The following is a 23,356-nucleotide window of genomic DNA, read 5'->3' on the forward strand; positions in this document are numbered from 1 at the left end:
TTTCAGTGGCAACACTGAAAGAATACTGCTAAATTTCAGGACAACTGCTTATTTTGAAAACTGATGATCAACATAGCTTCATTAAAAAATAATTAACAATCACAGCATGATCTCTGCTATCTTTTTATTCTGATATTTATTCAAACTGAGATGCACATTTATAAAAAGTAAGTTGCCCTTAAGCTTGCTTATATGATAAATTATGTATAGCTAAATTGTTTGTATTTCAAAAAACGGATAAAGATGAGATGCTGTGCTCTAGATATAAGAAAGTTCTCCCAGGAATTAGATTACCACTTGGTTGTAGTCTGTAGGGAGTCCCATGTTTGCCATTAGACTGCTTTTGGCATTGCTGTGAACTGTGGCTAAAAGGGCTGCTCCAGGGCTTGCTAAGCCGTACTGCTACAATAAACATAACAAACATAATAACATAATAAACATAAAAACTTTCAACACTGGTTCAATTCAAGATCTCCCAGGATGCCCCTTTAGCAGTAGGAAGATTTAACACTTAAGGTTCACTTGTAGGTTGATCTGTTAATAGTACTCACATTATTCTATACTCACCCTAGACTAAAGCAGCAATTACTCCCAAGGTAATAAAAAAATTCCTCAGATATTGTGGGCTGGCAAATTCCCACTGCAGCGACTGGTGTCATAACCAAGTGGAGCCTCTTGTTCACAGGCAGTGGCACCCAGAGCCACAGGCCCTGAAGTCCCAAAAGGTTTAGGACCTGCTTCATCCTGCTGGGAGCGTGGCTCAACTGGCCTGGCCTGAAGTCAAGCCTTCTTCAGCACTTGCGATTACTCCCTGGATATGTAAGAGAGCACAGTGAGATGGAGGCTAACACTGATGACAGCTGTTGTAGTAACCTTCAGCAGTTTGTACAGCCATCTGATGGAGGTACCAATTCTTACATGCTGTGTATGGAATACTATTCACCTTTGTCCCCTTCATAGGGGCAGAGAAGGGCATTACTGAAAGACATCAAAGAGCCAGAGAACCCCCCTGCTACAAACTGCTTTTCAGCGAGCCTTTCTAATTATTAGAAACTATTAGCCACTTTCAAGAGAACATTCTCAACAGCCAGAAGATGAATGCTGCTTTTTTATTAGCTTAAAAAACCCAAAACCCAACTTGCTAAACCTCTAGTCTTATTTACAGATCTCTTACTGCTCTCCTAGTATTATATGATGCCTATGTATGCGTGTATACACACACACACAAATATTTGGATGTGTTATAGTCACTGTGACCTAAAAGTTAATTTCACATCTTCAAACAGAACAGAACAAAAAAGTCACTTAAAATTTTCCTCTACTTATAGATCTGCTTCCCCTTTTCTGGCAGGTTGTAGAGAGTCCAAGCAAGACTAAACTGCCGTACTAGGTACTGCAAAATACAGACTAAAATGTCACAGTTTAAGGAACTATGCTAGTTAACATACCATAAAAATATATTATATATAATACGTATTTTGTACTAGTGACCTATGTTAGACCAGAAAAAAGTCTCAAAAAAAACGAAAGGAAAATCTTTAAAAGACCATTTTAAAATCATAGAATTAATTTCCCTTTCTATAGGTAGAACTAAATGCAAAATATAGTAACTAGATGAATTGATATACCTAATTTCTGAAAAAAAACCCTACATATATTGCTATACCTGCAAAAAACCCAAAATATACAAAGTGGAGCCTCTCTAGCATTGCTTAGGAAGAGGTTCCTACTTCCAAGTGCAACAGAACACTTGTTTCTTTGCAATTTAAATTCTACCCTGGTTTAAAAAAAACAACAACCTCAAACAAATGGCAAAAACCCAACTGATAATGAGTAGATAAATGATGTTTCATATGTGCACATCCCAATATGACAAACTTCTAAGAGAAACATGTTGCATGAAGAAATGATCCTTTAGTGATATTAAAAATAAAGCATTTTCTGTATAACATGAACCAAGAACTAAAAGAACAAGTACTTTTAACCCGGTATGCTAAATACTTTGTCTTCTAGAACAGGTTCCTCGGACACCGAGTTTCCATTCCATACCCAGGTTCAACACAACACAGTTGCTCTCTGTGTAATCTCCCATCCTCTAGTCATATTCAACAATTTTCTCACTGCCCTGTGTTAGGTCAGCTCCCCCCATTTTATCAAGTGCATGTATTGGCCTTCAAATATTGGTTTGATCTGCAAAAGTAAGAATACTTTGCATTCCATTACCAAATTAAAATATTTATCAGAGGACGCAGGCAAATCTTTGTGCAGTGTTGTTCTACACAACCTTCCAGTTTCAGTGGCATAAATAACCCTTCCTGGTACAGTCTTCTCAGCAATTTCTGTTCACTCTGTATCAAGTTATTTTAAGTTGTACAGCTTTAATATCCTGGGATACTCTCAGCAGGTGTCTCCAAAAGCCTTATAAAAGCTGAGACACAAAAGGCTTTATCAAGCCCAAAAAATAAATTAGCATTAAAGCTTCTGGCAAATTATCACTGGTCCTTGCTTATACACTTTCTTGTCTTTTAGATGACTTGTAAGTACTGAAAAGAATTTTTCTTGCTTTTATTCAGAAACTGAACTCATTAGGTACCATTAAATTATGAACAGGCTCCCTCCCCACCACAGAAGTAAAAAAACCCCACATCATCATCCATTCACCCACTAGACTTAAGTTAGCATTTATCTGTAATGATATTACTTACTTACTAGGACAAAAGAACAGATTTATTATTAGTGTATTTTTGTCCTATTAAGCCTGTAATACCCACTCCTTCAAATTTATTCTCAACTTTATATTTGATAACATAGCCAAATACTTTTGTCTTCACTTTATAAATTTTAAAAAAATGATTATATATTTGATGATGCTATATTATTTTCTGTAATTACCAGAATAGTTAGGAAGGCCAAGATCTCAGACTGATAAATCTGAGATCAGTCCTTTGTAACAAGGGAAACAGAAACAAAAATTAATATGCAAGTCTTGGCACAAGAAATTACATATGGATAACATTAGAAACCTCTGAAGTAAACATTGCATAAAGCACTAGAAGGTAGGGGCAGAAGTTTACTAGATAACATGTAATTTAATAGCAATAATGAACATAATGCTCAAAAAATGTGTGAATATTAAGCAGCTCAGAAGCCTACTACAATAAAACTTTATAATAATTTTTTAAGTCCATGAAATATAAAAAACCTATAGAAGAAGTTTTGTCTAAATAAAAGATTAGTATCAAAATAAGCAGATTTTCCATTAAAATAATCATAAATATATATTTTAGTGAGAATTACTTTTTTCTTCTGCAAACAACTGACTTCCTAGAAGCTGAGCACAATGTGGTATCCTATTTGGCCTTGACCTGATGGTCTAATTTTCCAAGTGAAGAAACTTAAAAAATATTGAGAAAGTTTCATGGAGTATATTATTAAAAAAAAAAAAAGCCATTTAAGCATAAAAACATTCATATAAAATGTACTGGGTTTTAGACAGTAAACAAAAATTTCTCACAACACTACAGAGAAAATTAGTCTTCTTCAGAAGTACTTACAGTATGTCCAAAAAAAACCCCACATATGGCCCCTAAGATAAGAGAACCAACAGGATCCATAAATCAGTGGTCAACATATAAAGTCTTATCACAGAAATATTGTAAACAAAATATAACCAAGATCCCAATTATCTTTGGTATACCAGACTTCCAGGGAATCTCTTATGAAACATTTTATATCCAACTTCAGAGGGAAAAGAAACTGTTTAAACATTTTGCATTTAAACTATCACACAAAAATCACAGTTCAGAATGGTTCTTTTCTTTTAATAAAATGCTTCTGGCCTATAATATCAACTAGTAATCGTTCTGGCCAAAGATCCACTTCTGGAAAGGGTCTGATGGATTACAGGATTCCAAACTCGGATGCTCTCCATTTCCTGTAAGGCACATATGTAGTGCTTCGTTGTACAGAGTTTGATCCTGAAGTGAGGAAAAAAAGGAGGAAAAGAAAAGTGAACAAACCATGAACACGCTAGTTCCCCCCAATGAACAGTTCTTCCTCCAAGCTGGGAGCTAAAGAGTAAGCTCATACAGGTGGTGCAGAGGGGGCTAGAAATTACATAAGTAGTATATAAGTGCCAACTTGCTTTGTTAGGAAAGTTTTGTAAAATATTTTAAAAACATCTAAATATTTTAAAAACATCTGAATATACGGATGTACAAAATATACAAAGCATCTGAAATGACTTCCACATGGATGTCTAGATGTCTAGACAAACACACTAAAAGATATCAACTGGTTTTTTAAGTGACATTTCTACTAGTGACATCATGTTTTGATCTGCAACTGAAAAGTTGACATTATCTCCATTTTCCTGCATTATCTCCATTTTCCTGCCGAAACTAAACTTACAGTCTTTTGGCTTTAGAGTTTTTGTTTTGTTGGCGTGTTTGCTTTTATTGAAAATCCAAAATTAACTAATAAAAATGCTATTTCAGTACACAAGATATGTACCTTCTGGTGCAGCCACTGCTCCTCCCCAACAGCAAAGGTTTTCTGGCCTTTGTAAGTGCACTCACGAAGCTGCACAGGTCCCTTGGAAGCATGCAGACAAAGCTCCTTCTGAATGTTATGGCGAATTTCGTGGCGTGCAGAATACTCAAAGTACTGTTTAAATAATTTGAAAAAAAAATTGGTATACAAACACAAAGAAGAGTATTAAACTAAATTAAGCCTTTCAAATTCCCATAAACAAAATACTACATTTCTTATTCAAAAATTTGAGACTACAGAATAATTCCTCTGATTTTTAGCATAGACACTTCAAAAGTGTTTATAAAACTAAAAGCAGTTTTTAGTAGTAATGCAATACTAATTTTTTTAGTAGTGATGCAATACTAATTTATACTTGTATGTATAAATTGGAAATAACATTTGCTGCATGTGTGATGCAAAATCTTACTCCCACACAGACCATATATAATTCAAGGAGACAAACTGAAGAGTAGAGATAGTTTAAGATAACTTAAATTTTGGCATTTCTTAACTAAAAATCTGCATTCAATTCTGTTGCTAGATTTTGGGTTTTCTTAATGCAACCAAAAAGACAAGTTGTCACATGAAACAATGCTGTTTGCTGTATGCCAACTTTTTCTGCTTGATCTAAACAATACATGAACAATAGGATGCTGTTATAGCCTCTTGTGAGGTAACTATTAGAAAATTATAAGCATCTATTTTGTGAGCTCATTTTACCATGATTTTCTGACAGCAGAGTACTCCTAAGGCTCAGCTATAATTCTGATCCTAACAGGGATTTACTTCTAAAAGTTACAGACACAGCTGCTCTTTTACCCATTCAGCCCTAACCTAACATTAGGCCTCTTCCTTTTCTCCCACATTTACCAGCAGAGTCCCTAACATCACATCTCACTGCTACTGTTTCTTGCTGCTGGATGTCAGCCACCTTCATTATATCTTTCCTTTGAATATTAAGGCCAGGCTCAGTTACCCCCCCTTGGCCTTCTGATTTCCAGTGGTCAGCAACCACCTCCTCACTACCTTGGAAACAATGGGAACAGCACGAGGAACAAACAGGCATCTCACTCCTAAGACTCTAGCACCAACATAAGTCCTCAAAACAGGTAGTGAAGGAGGAGTGACCTGCTTAGTCATTTACCCCTCAGACAGAGTAATTTACTCTTCATCTGGTAATCTGACTTAATCTGTCCTGATTTATTTTTGGAACTTGAACATCTCTGCAAGCCCTGAAAATAATTATTTGAAAGCTATGTTTAGAGCTGTATTAATTTTGGATATTGAGATGGCCATGTTTCCAGCTCCAATATTCTAAAAAGGAAGAATAATACACAACTGATGTACAACTCTGAAAACTAGGTTCTCTTTTCTACTCCCATTTCAAATATATGGAGGAAGATGACAGCATGGGAAATATCAGCCTACACTGCTGAAAGTCTGGTAAAGAATAGAGGAAACTGAAAACAGAGCATTGTAATGAGAAAGGTAAGGTAAGCAAATATGCATCTCTTAAGTATTATCAGTAAAATAATTTCTCTGAAGGCTGGCATTTAAAGGGATTCAGACTGTTATTTTGTAGGAGGAGGGAAAACAAAAAACTTAACACTTGAAAGAATAGAATTTTAGTATAGCCCAAGATACCTTAAGAGAACAACAGAAACATACAGCAGATCTCTTAATAAAATGTCTTTCTACAGTGCTCCCAAATCAATGACTGTGACAATGTGAAAAGGCTAATAGTATTAATCCACAATCAAATAAAACCCCAAATCAATCCTGTAAGAAGCTAACATAATAAGGTGGTAGTTTTCAATCTAGACAGCATGCCATGTCTCACGAAAAATGACCAGGAAGAAAGTATCACCTGGCTAGGATTATGTGTCTCAATTTTCACAGCGCCACCAATGGATGTCTTTTAAGGTTGAAAAAAAATTATTAACACCCTCCCATAAGATAACAGTTATATTCCAACAAAAACTTGTAGACCTTTGCTGACCTTTAATTATTAAGGATCACTTTTAAAGGCAACAGAGACGTGTGCATTTCTGGGCAGGGAAGCAGATGTTCTTTTTGTTAGTATTACAGTAATGATGGAATGATTCAGTATCTGACATCTATTGCAAGTCATATTGTAGAAGGAACAGAGCACCATAGCTGCCTCCAAGAGCTATGGACCAAAGAGAGCTCCTCTTGAACAAATGGAATCCTATGATTCACTTGCATTAGCCAGTACAGGATAGGCCACTTGGACCTCACACTGAGGCTGCAAGCGTGCTAGGGAAGGTGGCTCAGGCCTGGACACTTGGTCTCCCAGTGGCCGGATTCCAACCAACATCTTCCTTGACAGTGCGAGTCCTGGTGACAGAGAAAGAAGCAATAGGAGGAAGCATAAGGAAAGGAAGAATTAAGAAGACAACACTTATAAGACAGGAATAGGGGTGGCATGAAAAGGTTTTGCACAGAAAAGAGAGGGCAAGTGAAGCAGTGCAAGTGTGTTTGAAATCTGAATTTCTATATTGAAGTTAAAACATTAGAAACAGGACATGACATGAAGAGTGGTGCAGAGTTTTTCTTGAAATATATATATATATATAGGAATTAACTGTTAAAGAAAATAAACGAAAAAAGAGATAAGGAGAGAGAAATTGCATATTAATAATTAGTCAATTTCTCTAAAATTAATTTAAAAGTTTTTATATGGTAAAGCTACAGCAGAAGAGAGAATAAAAATCAGATATTAAATATTTTACCTGGTTTCCTCCAAGTCCATGACAAGAATACATAATCAAGGGTTTGCCACCATGGTTATTTTCACCAACATCCAGACACATGCGGTTACCTATATTTTTTAACTAAAGAAAGGGTGTTGTCAGGATAAAAAAGCTCAGTGGAATGACAGAAACTCAAACTGTCTCAGTCACAGACAAAAGTCACCTTTAGTTTAACAACAATTACAGCTGTTCATTCATTTTTATTTTTTGCTCAAATCTAAAAATCCTGTTTCCTCAGGTAATCTTTTCTATCTAAAAGCTTAATAACTACAGTCACACATGGAGTTATTTATTAGCCTGCTCTGTAAAATGCTACTGTGATTCAAATCACAGTTTGAACAGAAACACATAAATTATTTAAAACAGGAGGAAGGGAAAGGTTTTTTTATAAATACACGCTAAAAATTCATGTTCACCTCAAGCTAAGAGCTATTACTTTATTTTAGCAATGCAACGTCTAAAGTTATTTGGCAGGGAAAATGACTTCTGACATAAATGAAAAATGAAAATGACACAGCTATTGACAAAGCCATAAAAGGTATGCAGAAGAGATTCTTTGTCCAGAGTAGTGACAGAAAACCCTAGAGAAGTTAAAGATAGCTAAAGTCTAAAAGCTATGGCTAAGGTAGTACAACAGATTAGCAAACTTCCTGGACTATGAAGAATATAGGAAGTAATTAAAATTAAACTTACATATCCAGAAAACAAAGGATTCAGGTCTGGCACATATGCTTCTGGATAAACATTACTGAGGTACCAGGTAAAATTTTTACACTGCAGGCTCTGCCTTAAAGCGAGTCTTTTTGATATGTCTCCAAATGTTTTCTGTTAGAGGAAAGGAGGTAAAGAAGGATGAAATACAAATACATTAACATTCATTTTGCCCATATAAAGCTATGCTATTCTGTGTAGTACTAGGCAAGTTTTAAGCTTCCTTTGTTGATTTTTTTCTTGTTAATGCTGTACTACTACAGTTACTGCTGTCTTTCAGTGTCATAATACCACTGACATCCCGCCTGCAGCATTTCAAAGCACTTTCAAGAAAAATACAGTGCAAGATGGAAAATACAAAAGTATCTTTAGTCCCAAGAAAGTTTTAACAGAGTGCCATGAAGTGGGAAAGTGCAAGGAAGAACATACTGATTACAGCCATAAAGCCAACTGATCTCACTAAAAGTGTAAGCTGAAACAACAAACTGGATTAATAAAATAATTAGCATAATATCCAGTACAATGTACAATCTTCCAAACAAAATTCAGTTGTTTAGCTGCTGGACATGCCTAGGAAATGTAATGCTTTCAGTGATACAACAGTCACAAAAATTTATCACATGAAGGGGGAAAAACAACTTCTAAAAGAAAACTAGATTCTAGCAGGGCAGAAAACTTACAAAATAAATAACCCAACACCCAACCTCAACCCCAAATATTGATTTACTTGGAAATAACTGACTTTTTAAGCAGATAAAGACAGGATGGTTATCCATCATCAAGTAACTTTTATTCTGCTGCTAAAGAACCATAAAACCATAGATGGTTATCCATCATCAAGTAACTTTTATTCTGCTGCTAAAGAACCATAAAACCTCCTTTTTCAGTAAGAATACTAAAAGACTTGAAACTAACAAGACATTTTTCTCACTCCAGAAAATAAGTTAGTTTACATTGCCTACACCCATTAGTTTCTCTCATGTTCTTCTGGTAGTTCCTGTACCTGCACAATGCAAACAACCCAGGAGAATGTAAGAAAAAAACACCAATAAAAAAACCTCACCATACAAAATCAACATTCATCACCCAAACACTTTATTTTTTTTCATGTTTGTTGGGGCTGCACCATTAAGCAAACTAAACAGTCTTTTCATTAAAAAATCTAGAATCCTTACATACTTTGTCAATAAATAACTTTTGCTCACCAAAACTTTCACCGCAGCAAGTGTGATTTCTAATACCACCACCACCACCTACTTGTTTCACAATTTTTGCTGCCTCTGTGTTTCTTCGGTAAAATATTTCTTTATATTCATCCATCCACACTTCTGCAAGGCGAACTTGATTACGTGTGATCACCTGAGTACCTTTTGGGAAAGTATGGGGACTCTTGCTGCGAAAGACATGGCCAACAACAGAGCAAGGCATGATCTCCAACTGTCCACCACATTGCCATACCTAATAATAACATTTAGTGTGTAAGTACACTGCAATTAGAACTCAGGGAGTGGAAAAAAATTCAGTAATACTATTGTTTGCCAGAACACATCAAACCACTAGCAAGAGTACACATATCAGGCATACCATTAGTGAATTTCCTAATCATATAAGCTCTGGAAACACATTTCAGATAGCAACCCTAAAAGCATTTTAAAAAAATTAAAAGCAGTTTAGTGAGCATGCTTGTATTTTATTTAATAGGTAATTAGTAATCCAATTTTCCTTGTCCCAATTGGCTGATTGAGCAGAGGAGTCAATATCTAATACTAATTTATTCTCAAATCCCCTGTACACTGTCAGCATAGAGGCAAATGCTAATTACGGAGATAAACTTACTCTGAAAGACATTTCTATATTTTCACCTCCCCATATTTCCATTTCTTCATCATAGCTTCCAATGTGTTCAAAGTAGTCTTTTGATATTGAAAAGAGACCTCCAGCAAAAGTAGGTGTTCTGCAAAAACAAAATTTTACTGAGGAAGACAACGGTTTTTTAAATATAGATGTAAAATCATGGTGCAACTGTTCTAGGAATTTTCCATGCTCTTGTTAGTATTTCACTACAGTGATGCACATTCCTGGTATAGATACTTCTAGCACTTTAATATGTTCCCACAGAGTCTCATTTGACACCTTATTGCCATTTATTAAGAACTTATTCAGGCTAAAAACTGCTGGCATAAAAGAAAGCATCAGGAAAACAAAAAAATTTTCTCTGTATGAAGGAAATCGAGCAAAAGTACAACTCCTACAGACCGGTAACCTGTCTGTGGACAAAGCAGGTACAATTATCATCAAATCACTACTGTATCAGCCTGGCATTTGGGTGCTCTGACCCTTTTTATCATTCTTTCAAGTAAAGTGAATGGGGAGACAGAATCATTGTCCTGTCTCTGAAAATAACTGTGCATAATCCTCTTCTGCATCTCCCCCAGGAATACAGGTAATTTCCACTGTATGTAGAAGAAGTAATGCAGAGCAATTACTATCTCGATGAGGCTATATTTTTATGAATGCTTTAAAATGCGGTTCGCAAAGAAAGTATTACAAAAAACAAAAAACATACAAAAAACATCTAGGATGCTAAGATGCCTGATAATACTCATCTGAAGAACGAATTTATTTACAAAGTATTGTTCATAAGATAAACTCTGTGAAAACAGAAGGATTTAAATAGTATTCAAATTAAATTTACCTAATTGGGTAGGTTTCATCCTTTCTTCTTTTATTCTCATGTTTAGGAAGAGACTCCCATCCAAATGACAAACTCCAATCAAAATTTCCTCTGTTGTGGCTATGCACATAAGGAGATGGTTTACTGAATTCAAAGGTATTGAGATCGATAGAAGCAATGTCAGGGCTTACAACAGCAACAGGATTCTCAGCTATTCTTGCCAATAATGGCTCTAACCAGCCATAAAAGCATTCACCTGTGGAGAAAATGGGAGCAATGAATTTTTGCTTGGCTATAAAGTAGTACACAGGGTATATTTTAACATGTCCAGCAAGCCAATATGGACTATTTTTAAATAGCATTGCTAATTGTACTTTCAATAATATGAAATAGCAATAGGAAAGGTGATATATTGCTAACATTTATAATTAAAAATAAAAAGTCTGCAACATTAAAGACAACAGCATTATAAACCTGACCTGGCATATTTACAGGTTACACTTACAATGAGCATCCAGGAAGGTAAGGGTCTCTCCTGTTGCTACTGAAGCTCCCAACAACCGTGCAGTGATAAGACCTTTTCTTTCCTTCTGACGGACTACTTTAACTATTTGAAACTGTTTCACATATTCATCTAGTTTATCATGCAGGTACTCTAGAAAGAGAAATCAGTGTCAGGATATTCAGTGTATACACACACCACTGCCCAAAATGCTACACTATTTAAGTGAACAAGATAAACAACTCACACTTACCCCAGAAATTATCTCAAGATCAAAGCCATAAAAATTCCTGTCTGCTGAAGGTTATTTTTAGGGGCTGAGTATTTTGATGGTAGGGGTGTAGGAAGAGATAACCAGCAGAGAACAGGAGATGGAACATTAAAATAACTCTGAACAAGAAAGGATGTGCTAGTACATCTCTGCTGCAGTGTTAACCATTTTCATAGTAAATGGAGCTCATACTTACATTATCTGCAGAACATGCAGATTCTTTCCTTAATGATGGCACATTTACACCGTTTTTAAAGGCTACAGTATTTACCACGGCAACAGAAGCCATATTATAAAACTATTTAAACATTCAGATTTTGAGAAAGAAACCCATATCTCTCATGAAACACCCCACATCATCTTTTTTATTCTGCCCATCCTAAGTATTAAACTGTACTACTGAACATGCTTGACATCCAAGCATTTCAATAGACTCAATATGGACTTGCAAAAAAGTGTAAATGCATTAGTGGAAGTATGTATAAACACATTCATCTAAAGCTAAGCATACAAAGCTTTTTGAACTTGCATTTGTGTTTATATAGTATATATACTTATATACTTACCTACTTTATATATATATTACTTATATACTTTATATGTATATACTTAGTATATATACTAAGCGTATATATATATATAATTATTTTTGAGACTCAGCTTGACTGTTGAAGATTATTTTTCCATCAAATAATTTTGCTTTCTAATAAAGACATTGCCCTTCATATTAATAAAATTTATTTGCCTGAAGACAACCACTGTGATAAAATGCAAATTTCTACAACTGGGCCAATTTATACTTGGATACTTTGTTCTACAAATTGCAATTGGTTTGAAACAAAAATTACAAAGCTACTTGTCATGCAAGCAGTTATGCAGGTAAATCGGAATCAGAATTGGAAAAAACAGAAATGGGGTTTAAAAACCTTTTAGAGCACAGGAATTTCATATTTAAATACCTTACGGAAAAATGGTGGGGAGGGCTATTTTATATTAGGGAAAAAAAAAAAAAAAGAAAAGAAACAAAACCACTTAGAATACTGTTATCTGTTATACATGTCAATAATGGTAAGGAGACCTTAGCCAATTTATTTGAAATTGCAACCTCTTCAATTAAAAACAAAAACAGAAGCAAAAGCAGGAAGACTTCTTACCATCTACACTGGCATCATCCACCAAAATAATCTCTTTCAGCAGTATGGCAGGAGATGTGTACATCACACTGTGGACAGTTCTGAGCAGAGTTGACCACGCTTCATTATGGAAAACAATGATAATGCTTGTGGTTGGCAATGGCGGGCAGCGCTTAAACTTTTGTTCAATACATCTACAAATTAGAAAGTGTCAGGGGTAACAAAATGAACAATGATCTTTTACTCAAACTCTTAAACTTTTCTTTCTAGTAGAAAACTTTGCAACTATGGACATTAAGTTCTGCTTTCTATCCTAGCTTTGGAGTGCAAAGGCAGGTATTTCAACTGAAGCAGCTGTTCAGAATATTTTTTTTAGTATCATGGCTGAGAATTGAACAACTTAGTTTTGCTTCTGTCTCACACACATTTGATTACATTTCATATAATACCCAGGCCTTTTTCAGGAAAAAAAATTATTTTATTGAGAACAGCAGGTACTGACTGAGCTAACTCAAAAGTCACCGTTACTGCTGAAACCTAAGAATATTTATTAGAAAAAATCAGAGTTTGCAAGAAAAATATAGCTCATCTAATTCAAATTTCAAAGCTCTGCAGAAGTGCTATGCAAGGCTTAGGGCAGCATGTCCTATTCAAGGGATATAATTTTATACCCACAGTTTTTCAAGACTGACATATTCTAAACATAACTTTAGATCCAATGGCAAGTCAAGATGACAATGCTGTATTCATAAGTTGCACGCTTAATGTTTATGGCCTGTCAGCTGCAGGGCCTGGAAGACACCCCAAGGTAATAACCAGTCATTGCCTCACAAAATACACAAGCAAAGCCTCCCCAGTTATGCTCTAGGAGGGGTTATGGTGAGCTGCACTCTGTGTATCAGCAGTGGCTCAGTAAGTTCAGCCACTTCTGGCACAGATGGCTGACAACATTTCATCTGACACTGACAGAGACTGCTCATAACTAAAACCCACTCTCCCCAAGTCCTACAGTCTACATTTAGAAAATTCTTCAATACTACAAGATTGCTGCTGAGATCTTCCATTTCCTTGTTCAACAGTTTACAAATCTGAATTTATTAATTATGCCTAAATTCCTAATTTATTAAATTAAATTATGTAGTTTTATTAACACTGAAAGCTAAAAAAAAGGGGAGGGGGGTAGTGTTTTAATTGGAAAAATATTGAAACCACATTTTTAGTTTTATTCTAAGTAAAACTAAGCAGGTTTCCTGAAAGTTACTCAGAAATTTTAGCCTTAAAGGCAAAATCAGAACACCTTATTTAAATATGGTTACTTTGAATTCAAAACCATGAAAGAAGTGAGCTTTTCTAAACATTCTTGGCTTTGGCACTGTGGATCACTATGTACAGCCAATCATTATGTATAGCTAGGAGACTTTCCTAAACTATCAGCTACTGCTGAACTCAAATCACTTTACAGGCTGAATTTCTGAGAAGTTATTCAACTATCAGGACATGCACATTTCAACTTACTCAGGAGGTCGAGTGTCTGGTCCAAGATCCCGGTGTAAAGAAATCCTATCACTTGCAAATGCATTAAAACAGTGTTTCTCTTCTCCAGCCTGTTTTTCTTTCTGTTCTTCTGAACTTAAGCTGATGGTTTTAAATGCTTTGCCAGAAGCTCCAGGAGCATTAGGATCTTGAAGGGGCCGATCTAGAAAGGGTTTCAGTTCCACTGGAGTATAGTGCCCTGGCAAGCAGTGTCTCTCTCCCGGAACCTTAGTTTGCCTAATGGGTGCTTTTATCTGCATTTTTGGCTTTGCACCTTTGATATTGTTCATAGCATTTAACACAAGACCTAATACATGACTTTTCTTTCCAACAACTGGCTCAATCCCTGCTTCATCCTTAAAATCTTGAACACCCACTTCTCTTTGTAACAAAAATAAAAATACCAGAAAGACAAATACAATAATGCTAAACTTCCAAAGTTTCCAGTGAAAAAATGTCTTTAATAGCTTAGGTGCCTTTTTCAAGGCCATTTTATTTTTAAAAATTTTCACACAACAGAAGTTTCTGTGAGTGTTGTTCTTCAAATATGTCACAGCATTTCTTGAACTTATAACACCTGTAAATTAAAACATATAGTATTTAGACATCATTAGTATATCCAACTATGTAAAGCCATAAGAAAATAATGGGAAGGATTTAATTCACAACTACTAAAAGTCTATTGTTATGCAAGCTACATCACTTAAAAATACATCAAACCTATCTATAAGATACCCAAAATGCCCTTTCCCTGCTTTTTGCTTTGAGTTTTATTTGCTAAATACACTTCATATAGAAGAACCAGAAATCAGGCATACCATCAAGAATAAAACATTTTTTTCTATATAGTGCCACTACTTCAAGTTTATTTTCTTCTAAGTAGTTTGTTTAAAATTAGAATAAAGTCTTACAGAAGCAAGGAATTTTAGTTAAACGATGGGACAGAAGAAAACCAGGTGGCATCAATACATTAGTTCAAGCTGCATGTCAAAAAGAGCCATGTGGAAAGTGAATTAAAATATAGGAAAGACTTTTCAATCAACTTATTTCAACAATTTTCAAGTTTCTGCCATTATTTTTTTCTCAGACAAGTAAATATTCACTTGCTTTCAAAGATGAAATTATGAAAGACGTTTGAGAACTACCAAAATCCAAGTGATTTGAAATAAATTCTCTCTGCCAAACTGGCAGTTTACAAGGGGACACCTTCTGCCATCAGCCTGAATAGCTGGAATAGCTATTCAGGGAATAGCTTCATTTTTGTCTAAATTGCATGTATGTGAATCAAGAAGAGAAATAAACAGCATCTAGCTAAAAGCCACACTTCCCACTTGCTAACTACTGACCACAAAATTGCAGAAAACTGCTTTTCTATTTATTCCTCTGAAATACAAGTAGATCTTAACTGGAGTAATATATACTAAGGAACAGATACAAGTCAGAGAAAACAAAAACCCCCACCCCTTACCTGCTTTTCTTCAAGAATCAGCAGGAGAAACTAAGCATCTAGATTTCTTCACAATTTACTGTTTTTCAAAGTTTATGTCAGTTTAATAAACCTATACATTCAAACTAGAGTGTTTTTACCATAGAGTTATTGTTAAAAGAATGCAGAGGGGAAGCATATTAGATCATACTAAAAGGTACCAAAAACATGCTTCTCAACTCACAAATTTTCAAAAAAACCAAACCAAACAAACCAGTCCACTTGTGTGTCACATATTATTTTCCCATTTTTTCTTACTGATGAAACATTTAAACTACAATACTGATACCTTTATATGGACACTACAAAAAAAAAAAACTTTCTTCCCAATGAAAGGATTGCAACCAAATTGCCAAACTGCCAGACTGAAAAATGTCTTGTTTTCTCACAATGTCTGGTGGGTTGATCTTGACCGGCTGCCAGACACCAACCCAGCCACTCTCTTGCTTTCCATCCTCAGCATGGCAGTGGGGACAAAATAAGATAGAAAATCACATGGGTTGAGCTAAGGACACTGTGATCACTCATCAGTTACTGTCACAGAGAAAACAGACTTGTAATGATGAATTTGAATTTACTGCCAATTAAAAACAGAGTAGGATGGTGAGAAACAAAGGCTCAAAGCTACCTCCCCTGGCTCAGCTTCACTCCTTCATTCCCAATTCATCTCTCTCCTTTCTGACTAGTGGTCAGAAGGAATGAATAATAAGGGCTGTGGTTAGCTTGTAAGACTTCAGCACTCCTTCCTCTGCTTCTCCCCTGCTCCAGCACAGGTTCTCTCCATGCAGTACAGTACTTCAGCATAAACTGCTCCAGGATGGGCCATCCACGGGTCACAGCTCCTGCCAAGATCTTGCTCCTGCATGGCTGCATTGCTCCTCCATAGGCTGCAGCTTTCTTCAGGGTGAATCCCCTGCTCTGGCCTGGGGTCCTGCACAGGCTGCAGAGTGGATACCTCCTCTGGAGTGGTCCTTTCACGGGCTGCAGAGAAATTGATCACTACAGCCTTCTCCATGAGCTGCAGGGGGAATATCTGCTCCAGTGCCTGGAATACCTCCTCCCCTCCTTCTTCACTGACCTTGGGTTCTGCAGAGTTTCACATTTTTCTCACTCCTCTTTCTCACAGCTGCTGTGCAGTATTTTTCACCCTTTCTTAAATACCTCATCACAGAGGCACCACCTGCTACACTGGGTGGCTCAGCTTTGGCCAACAGTGGGTCTATTCTACAGCTGGTTGGAACCAGCTGTGCTCAGCCCTGGATGAGACTGGAGGTGGGGGGCAGCCCCATGTCTCTTAGCACAGAGGACACCTGTGCAGTCACCCTCACCTCCTAACCTCGCCATGAAAATGCAATACACAATGTAAAACACCAACTATAAGTGCAGATCAGCACTCAGCGTTGCAGCCTCTGCAGATTGCTAACCAGGAATGATTTCCTAATACCATCAAAAAGAAAATCACATTACTGTTTCACAGTGCACCATGCAGAAGCATGTGAGATACTAGTAAATCTGAAAGCTTAGAAATCAATAACCAATATCTTCCTCAAATGGAAAGAAAAGATCTTCATATATATACCTCTATCTCTCTATACATATATTTGAAATACATGATGTCATAAGAGGCATTAGAAACAAGAGACGTGGAGCTTGCTGCCACAACACTTGTATGAAATGCATCTGTCCCTAGAAAAGAACCTTCCCTGGAGTTAGGTGGGTTGTGGAAGATAGCAACACAACTTAACCCTTTCAGTGTGGATTAGTACACTCTCTCAGCATGCCATGCACAGAAACAAGTCCAAGTGACGTTTCTTTAAGAAAGGATCAAGTGACAGCCTTGGAATATTATGTGCAGCAAACACCAGGTGGACAGGGGCTTGACTGCCACAAGCATACAGCAAAACCTTTTGATATAGACAAATGCTGAGTGTAGCTTTGTTGACAAAATATCTGATAGGGATATTGCTTACAATAAGAGAAGAGTTCTTTGTAGTACAAAAGAGTAGCAGTTTCCAGAACAGAAGCTGCATTGTCCAAAGAACTTTTGCCATGAAAGCTGTATTTTACTTAGGCTTTTTACCAGGATAATTTTGTAGTCAGAAATACAATCTTTATTCCCCACAAATGCCTCTCACATTTTCATGGCATAGCAATGTGTCAGCAAACACAGACCAAGCCACTATTCAATCCTCCAGGACATGATGAAGAAATATGTGGCATGATTAAACTCCCTGGGGTGACTGTTTAGCAAAGTGTTTAATCTTCTATTCATTAGTGTTATTTTCACTAATAGTAGTCTGGATTCTTACAGCACTTTGAAATAACTAGCCCTAAACATCTGAAGTTGGATTTTTTTTTTTTTTTGGAAGAAAATAACCAGAAAACTAAAATGTACTACTAAATTCTTCTAAAAGTGCCAAAAAGCAGCTGCCACACTACTTCAAACCACATCACATGGGCAGTGTGAGAATTCAATGCAGGCTATGTTACACCATGCCACCCACTGGTTCTGATGTCAGACTGTCTGACAAAAACTCTGACTGGCAAAAACTCTTACAAGAAAGCCTTGCTAATGTAGCTAACAAGTAGAAAACTCTGATTTTTTTGTTAGCTTGATCTAACTGTAGAGAACACTGTAGAGAATAATCTTTTCTAAAAAAGTCAAAGTATCATTAACCCAAATCAGCAGAATTTCTTTCCAATCATGCAAGAAAAAATTCATTGGGGTTAGTATCAACAATATACTTGACCTCAGTTTTTTTAAAAAAAGTATTTTAAAATCTACTTTTCTTCTATCTGAATGTTAAACAGGTTTCAAATGTTTTCTGAAAATATTGCTTATAGAACATAAAAATCTAAAAGAATAAGTAAAAATACTAAAACCGAAACAAAAAAAAAATCCTAAAAATTGAAAAAAATTGAGAAAAAATGGTTCAGACTTATTCTATTCAAAACCATTTAACTACATAACTTGGCTTCAACTTGATCAAATTCTTCTATAATTCAAGAAGCACAGTCTCATAAAAAGTTTGTCTATTTCTACTTGTTAACAAAGCATACAGTCCCTTCCTCAAACTTTAGAGTCTCCTTAATCAGAGGTGGGTGTGAATAAAAGCACTGAGCAAATACTTTAGGGAGAAAAACAAACAAACCTGACAGTGATGATCAACTGCTCTGACCAAATTAAGAAAAGTCTGACAAAGATATTTAGGATACTTTAACTGTAAGAAGTGCTACTTCCCCTACTGGCATTTCTGAATCTAAAATTCTAAACAGGGCTTTTTGTTTTCTTTGCATGAGTATCAATGCAGGTGCTACTAAAACATTAGTTACTGAAATAATCAGTTTGGTAAATTATATTTTCATCTTCTACCACCATGGAAATTGCTGCTTTTTTCTATTGGCAAATAAATAAAAAAGTAAATCACTTAACAAAACTGTTTGTATTTCCTAGAAGTTCCTCTCAGAGGAACATCCATTCACATAAGCACCTTTGGTGAGAGACTAAGAAACATCCTATTCAGAGTGAACCCTTCATAAAGGTCTAGCTTTATATGGAATATGAAGACACTTCATAGAATAAAAACCATTCAAAAGCACTTCAGAAATTTGGGTTAGTTAAACAAGTTGCTTAGGTTTACTAACTATGCTACTGTTTACAAGAATATTAGCTCATGAAATAAATAAAGGAAAATATGATAAAATGAAATGTACAGAAGTTAAAGACTAAAAACATGAAAATGAGAAACTAATCAGCTGTTTAGTATCTCTACACTTGCTTTTCTGTTTCAGTCAGTTCCTGCTGAATGCACTCCTAAATAGGGTACACACACCTAAAAGTTACAGAAATTCACAAAACCCAGGTGCTGTTCCTCCAGGAACATTCTTTGAAGCTCAACAAGTTAAAAAAAGTTGTTAGAGGAATTCTGCATGTGTTCAGTTCCTGAGCCTTCATTTTAGAAACATAAAGAGCACAGGTTATTCTAGTGAGTACTGGATGTAACCTGCCTCATTGATTATGACAGAGAAAGCAGAAGCTGTACCTTTGGACGAGCATACTGAAAAAAATGAAGAAGTTCTGAGCAACAGCAGCACAGAACAGCTTGCTGAAACAAACTTGGTCAAGTATCTCCTTCAGCAGTTTCATTTAGATAAAAAAAATACACGAGGAAAAACCTCAAACAAACCATCACCAAACCTCCTTCTATGCATTCTGATGGAAGTGCTTCAAACTCAAACTTTCATGTGCTTTTTCAAAATTAGCACTACTACCACTTTTCTACAGCCAAGCACTGCATGTGATAGGCAGAGATAGATAGTTCCCTTTGACAACTGATAGCATAGTAAAAATACACAGTAACCATATTTAATAAAAATATTTATGGTTTATTTTTACAGACCTGGGATATGTAAATGACAAGCACTTATCTCAAATTTAAATCTCACTCAAGTCTGTATTTTCCTTGGTCAGATTGTTTTGGGCCTCTGTTAAAATTACTTTAGATTGTCCCTAAAAATGCCATGATGAAAAGTGAACATGACAGCAGCTGTAAAGTGCGGTTTTAACTTAGAAGGATTAGTGTCTCATTTTCATTTAAGCACCAGAAGATAACGTCTGGACCATAACTAGAGGACTTTTGTTTCTTTTCCTGATTGCAGCAACATTTCTAAGATTACAAAAACATCCAAGTATCAAGCGCAGGTCTTAAAATCACAGTTTTCTAACTGGCCTTAAACTTTTGTTTAAGTGGTAAGTGTAAGGCAAATAAAGTCTCCTCATGGGAGATTTACTGGGTTACTGACTGCTAAACTAATCTTTGTTGGAAGCTCCTATATCTGTCTTCACTTTCCTCCTCTCCCCACTTCAGTGTCTCTTTTCCAGACACATTTCACTGCTAAATAATGTTAATCCACTGTAGTTAGTCACTGATGCTAAAATTTAATTGCTGACCCACTGTCAGTGGTTTTGTGATATGATCTCTGTAAGCAGAACTATTTCCTATGGTACATGATCTCAGTGAGTCTTAGGGAAAATCAGGCAAGAGTAAGACAGACAGCAAGTGAATAAATCCAAGTTCTACATGACTGAAAAAACCTAGCACTTTATAGTTCAGAAACTTGAGGTACTTTCAGATCTTGTAGAAGACAGGCACAACAATGAGCAGATTAGGATGAGAAACTCTTAAGTGTTGGCAGGCAACTGACCAGCATTTCATATCATGAACATGATTCTCTACATTGATTCCAAAAGAGGGAAAACCTTGGACTAGGTAACAGCTCTTCCAACAGGCAAACCAGGCAGCAAACTTGGCAAAGCCAAAAAACATCATCTCAAAGCAACACAGTGTGTCATCTAGAACCACAGACACTGGGGAAACGTCACAGAGAAGGCAATTATACCTTGTTCCTATTTTGACAGGGCTCAAGATAGCCGGGCTGCTTCTGGCATCACCCCACCCCAAAAAAGGGACAAGTGGCAACAGCAGTTAGGAGGAGGAGGAGGAGGAAAACTGGTCTTCTGCTCCTTCCCACGGTGCAACAAAAATAGCAATTCAGGCTCTCCATAACTAACTTAATTTTTACTTTGCTCTGTTATTGAGAAGCCTCAAGATGACAGCAGCAGATGCCAAACTGACCAGGCCATTGAGCAAACCTGGCTAAAAAAGGAAACCAAACCCTGTAAGTTGGCTGCTTTGTCTCAGGCTCTATGTCTGGCAGCTCAGCAGTGTACCACGGCCTTTAGTCAAGACTGAATTGATTATCAGAATTGATAATCTTTTAAACAAAGGTCTTTTTGTTACAGAAGACTAACATATACAACACTACTGAGATGCATACGTATTTGTATTTCCAGTAAGATTTTTTATTTAACCAACTAAAATTTTTATGAATGAGTTCTTCTTTGTAAAGGAATATTTTACACAAAGTTTAAAAAAATTAAAAATCCATGACACTGAGGTTATTAAATTTAAAGCACACTTCTTCTGTCAGTTTACAGCCCTAAGCAAACATTGTCTAAGTATAGTCACCTGCTGTGCAGAAGACCAACAAACCGCCGGAGGGGAAAGACAACGTGGTAACTTTTTAAAAGCCCTCGGAGTAGGACGAAATACACCAGAGCTATCTGGCAGTGTACACAACTGGTACCACCCTGCCGTCCCGAATCAATGCGGTACTGTGGGCAAACCCTTGGGCGGGATCCGTACGTGGCAGAGACACCTCCCTCGGTCAATACCTTCGGTTTGGACAGTGCATCCGGCCGGCACTTCCCGGACCCCGTGTCCGCACAGGCGGCAGCCCGGGCTCCTCGCCCACTGCACGCTTCCCCGGAGCGGAGCTCGCAGGGCTGGGCTGGCCCGGCCCCGGGCAGGCCCCTGTGGCCGGCGGCCTCGGCGGGACTGAGGGCACCGCGCGTGCAGCGTGCGCGCCAAGGGCCGGCTGAGGGGGACCCCCGGGGCAGCCCCGGCCCCGCGCCGCCCAGGGCCGCTCCCCGACCTCACGGCTCCCGCCCGCCTGCCGAGCCCCGCCGGGCGCGCCCGCACGGGCTGCGGCGGGCGGAGGAGAAGCGGCACAGGACGCTGCCCCGCCGTCGGCCGCAGCAGTTGGAGAGGCCAAGGAGGAGCGGAGCCGCGCGGTGCCTCCCGAGGCACCCCACTCACCTCGTCCGGCGGGAGGACGGCGAAGGCGCTGCCGAGCGAGCGGCACCGGAGCCCCGGGAGGCCGGAGCCGGGCGGGCTCTGCGGCTTCCGCCCCGCGCCCGCCAGGTGCGCGCGGCCGGCTCCGCGCCTGCGCCCGCGCGCCCGCGCCCCGCCCTCACCTGGCGCCCAGGTGCGCGAGGCGGCCCCGGGGGCGCGCCCGGGGAGCCGCTGGCCCGTCCCGGCACGCGCGGCTCGGCACTGCGCGGAGCGCGCTCCCAGCCCCGCACGGCCGCGGCTGCGGGCTCGCTTCTACCCCCCAAGCCTTACCTTGGGCTAGATGGGGTTGACCAAGCACTCCCAGGGCTGGGAAACAAGACAAAATCCCTCTGAGGTGAGATGGGATACCACACTGAGCTCTCTCTCTTCACAATGTAGTTTCCCAGAGAGATAAGTACAAAATCACTTCTCTACAGAAGCATGGTGTGAGGTGAGGGAGACAAACCCCGAATATTTGCACAGTGTAGAGTCTCCCCTGCTTTGTACACTCAGATAATAGCAGCACAATCACCCTCTCACTCCAGCACGTCAGAACTTCTTTCTCTGACCTGCTGAACCGCAGGTATCTAAACACGCTCAGCAAGTAGAAGGGGAGCTGGCTGTAGTTGTACGGATTTGTGTCACAGCAGTGCCAAAAATGGTGATGTCAGTTCTTTTAGGAATTAATATTGCCCAGGAACACTTAATACAGATTCAGACTAGAATCTCTCCCAATTCATAGGTTCTGTTATTTCTAGAATGTTAAAATCCTTCCTTACAACTTTGACAGCTAAACTGTGCTAAGCACTATAGCACCTGAGACAGGCATAGCCAGTGCTCAACTTTTGTAGCACTAAATTCAAGTAAGGCAAATTTCTAAAGTGAACTTTAAAAAATCTGCTGCTTCCCAAAATAAAGCCTGCATTAACAGGCATACTGACTCCTTAAAAACCCAAACACCCATCAAGAACAGTATCAAAGAAAACCCCACCTCAGAACAAGACCTAGACCATTCACACAGCTTCTCTTTTAGCAAGCACCATGTCACAAAGTTACCAACAACTT

The 23,356-nt window shown here is 37.9% G+C and overlaps 1 protein-coding gene across 2 annotated transcripts; it reads right to left on the minus strand.

Moving 5' to 3' along the window:
- Positions 1 to 1,095: 1,095 nt before the first annotated feature.
- GALNT3 (polypeptide N-acetylgalactosaminyltransferase 3) lies at positions 1,096 to 22,406 on the minus strand. 2 transcript variants are annotated; one of them, XM_059853002.1, is made up of 12 exons: positions 22,277 to 22,367; positions 16,246 to 16,598; positions 14,114 to 14,708; positions 12,620 to 12,792; positions 11,198 to 11,347; positions 10,714 to 10,948; positions 9,855 to 9,972; positions 9,276 to 9,476; positions 8,001 to 8,132; positions 7,287 to 7,388; positions 4,513 to 4,665; positions 1,096 to 3,977 (listed from the first exon to the last, which is right to left on the minus strand). In XM_059853002.1, the coding sequence occupies exons 3-12, from the start codon at positions 14,620 to 14,622 to the stop codon at positions 3,852 to 3,854; spliced, it is 1,899 nt and encodes a 632-aa protein (XP_059708985.1). In that variant the 5' UTR covers positions 14,623 to 14,708; positions 16,246 to 16,598; positions 22,277 to 22,367; the 3' UTR covers positions 1,096 to 3,851. The 2 variants fall into 2 exon arrangements, with proteins under 2 accessions (XP_059708985.1, XP_059708986.1); XM_059853003.1 differs by lacking the exon at positions 16,246 to 16,598 and having other exon boundaries at positions 22,277 to 22,406.
- Positions 22,407 to 23,356: the final 950 nt, after the last annotated feature.

This window comes from Haemorhous mexicanus, chromosome 8, assembly GCF_027477595.1.
Source record: "Haemorhous mexicanus isolate bHaeMex1 chromosome 8, bHaeMex1.pri, whole genome shotgun sequence".
NCBI classification, from domain to species: domain Eukaryota; kingdom Metazoa; phylum Chordata; class Aves; order Passeriformes; family Fringillidae; genus Haemorhous; species Haemorhous mexicanus.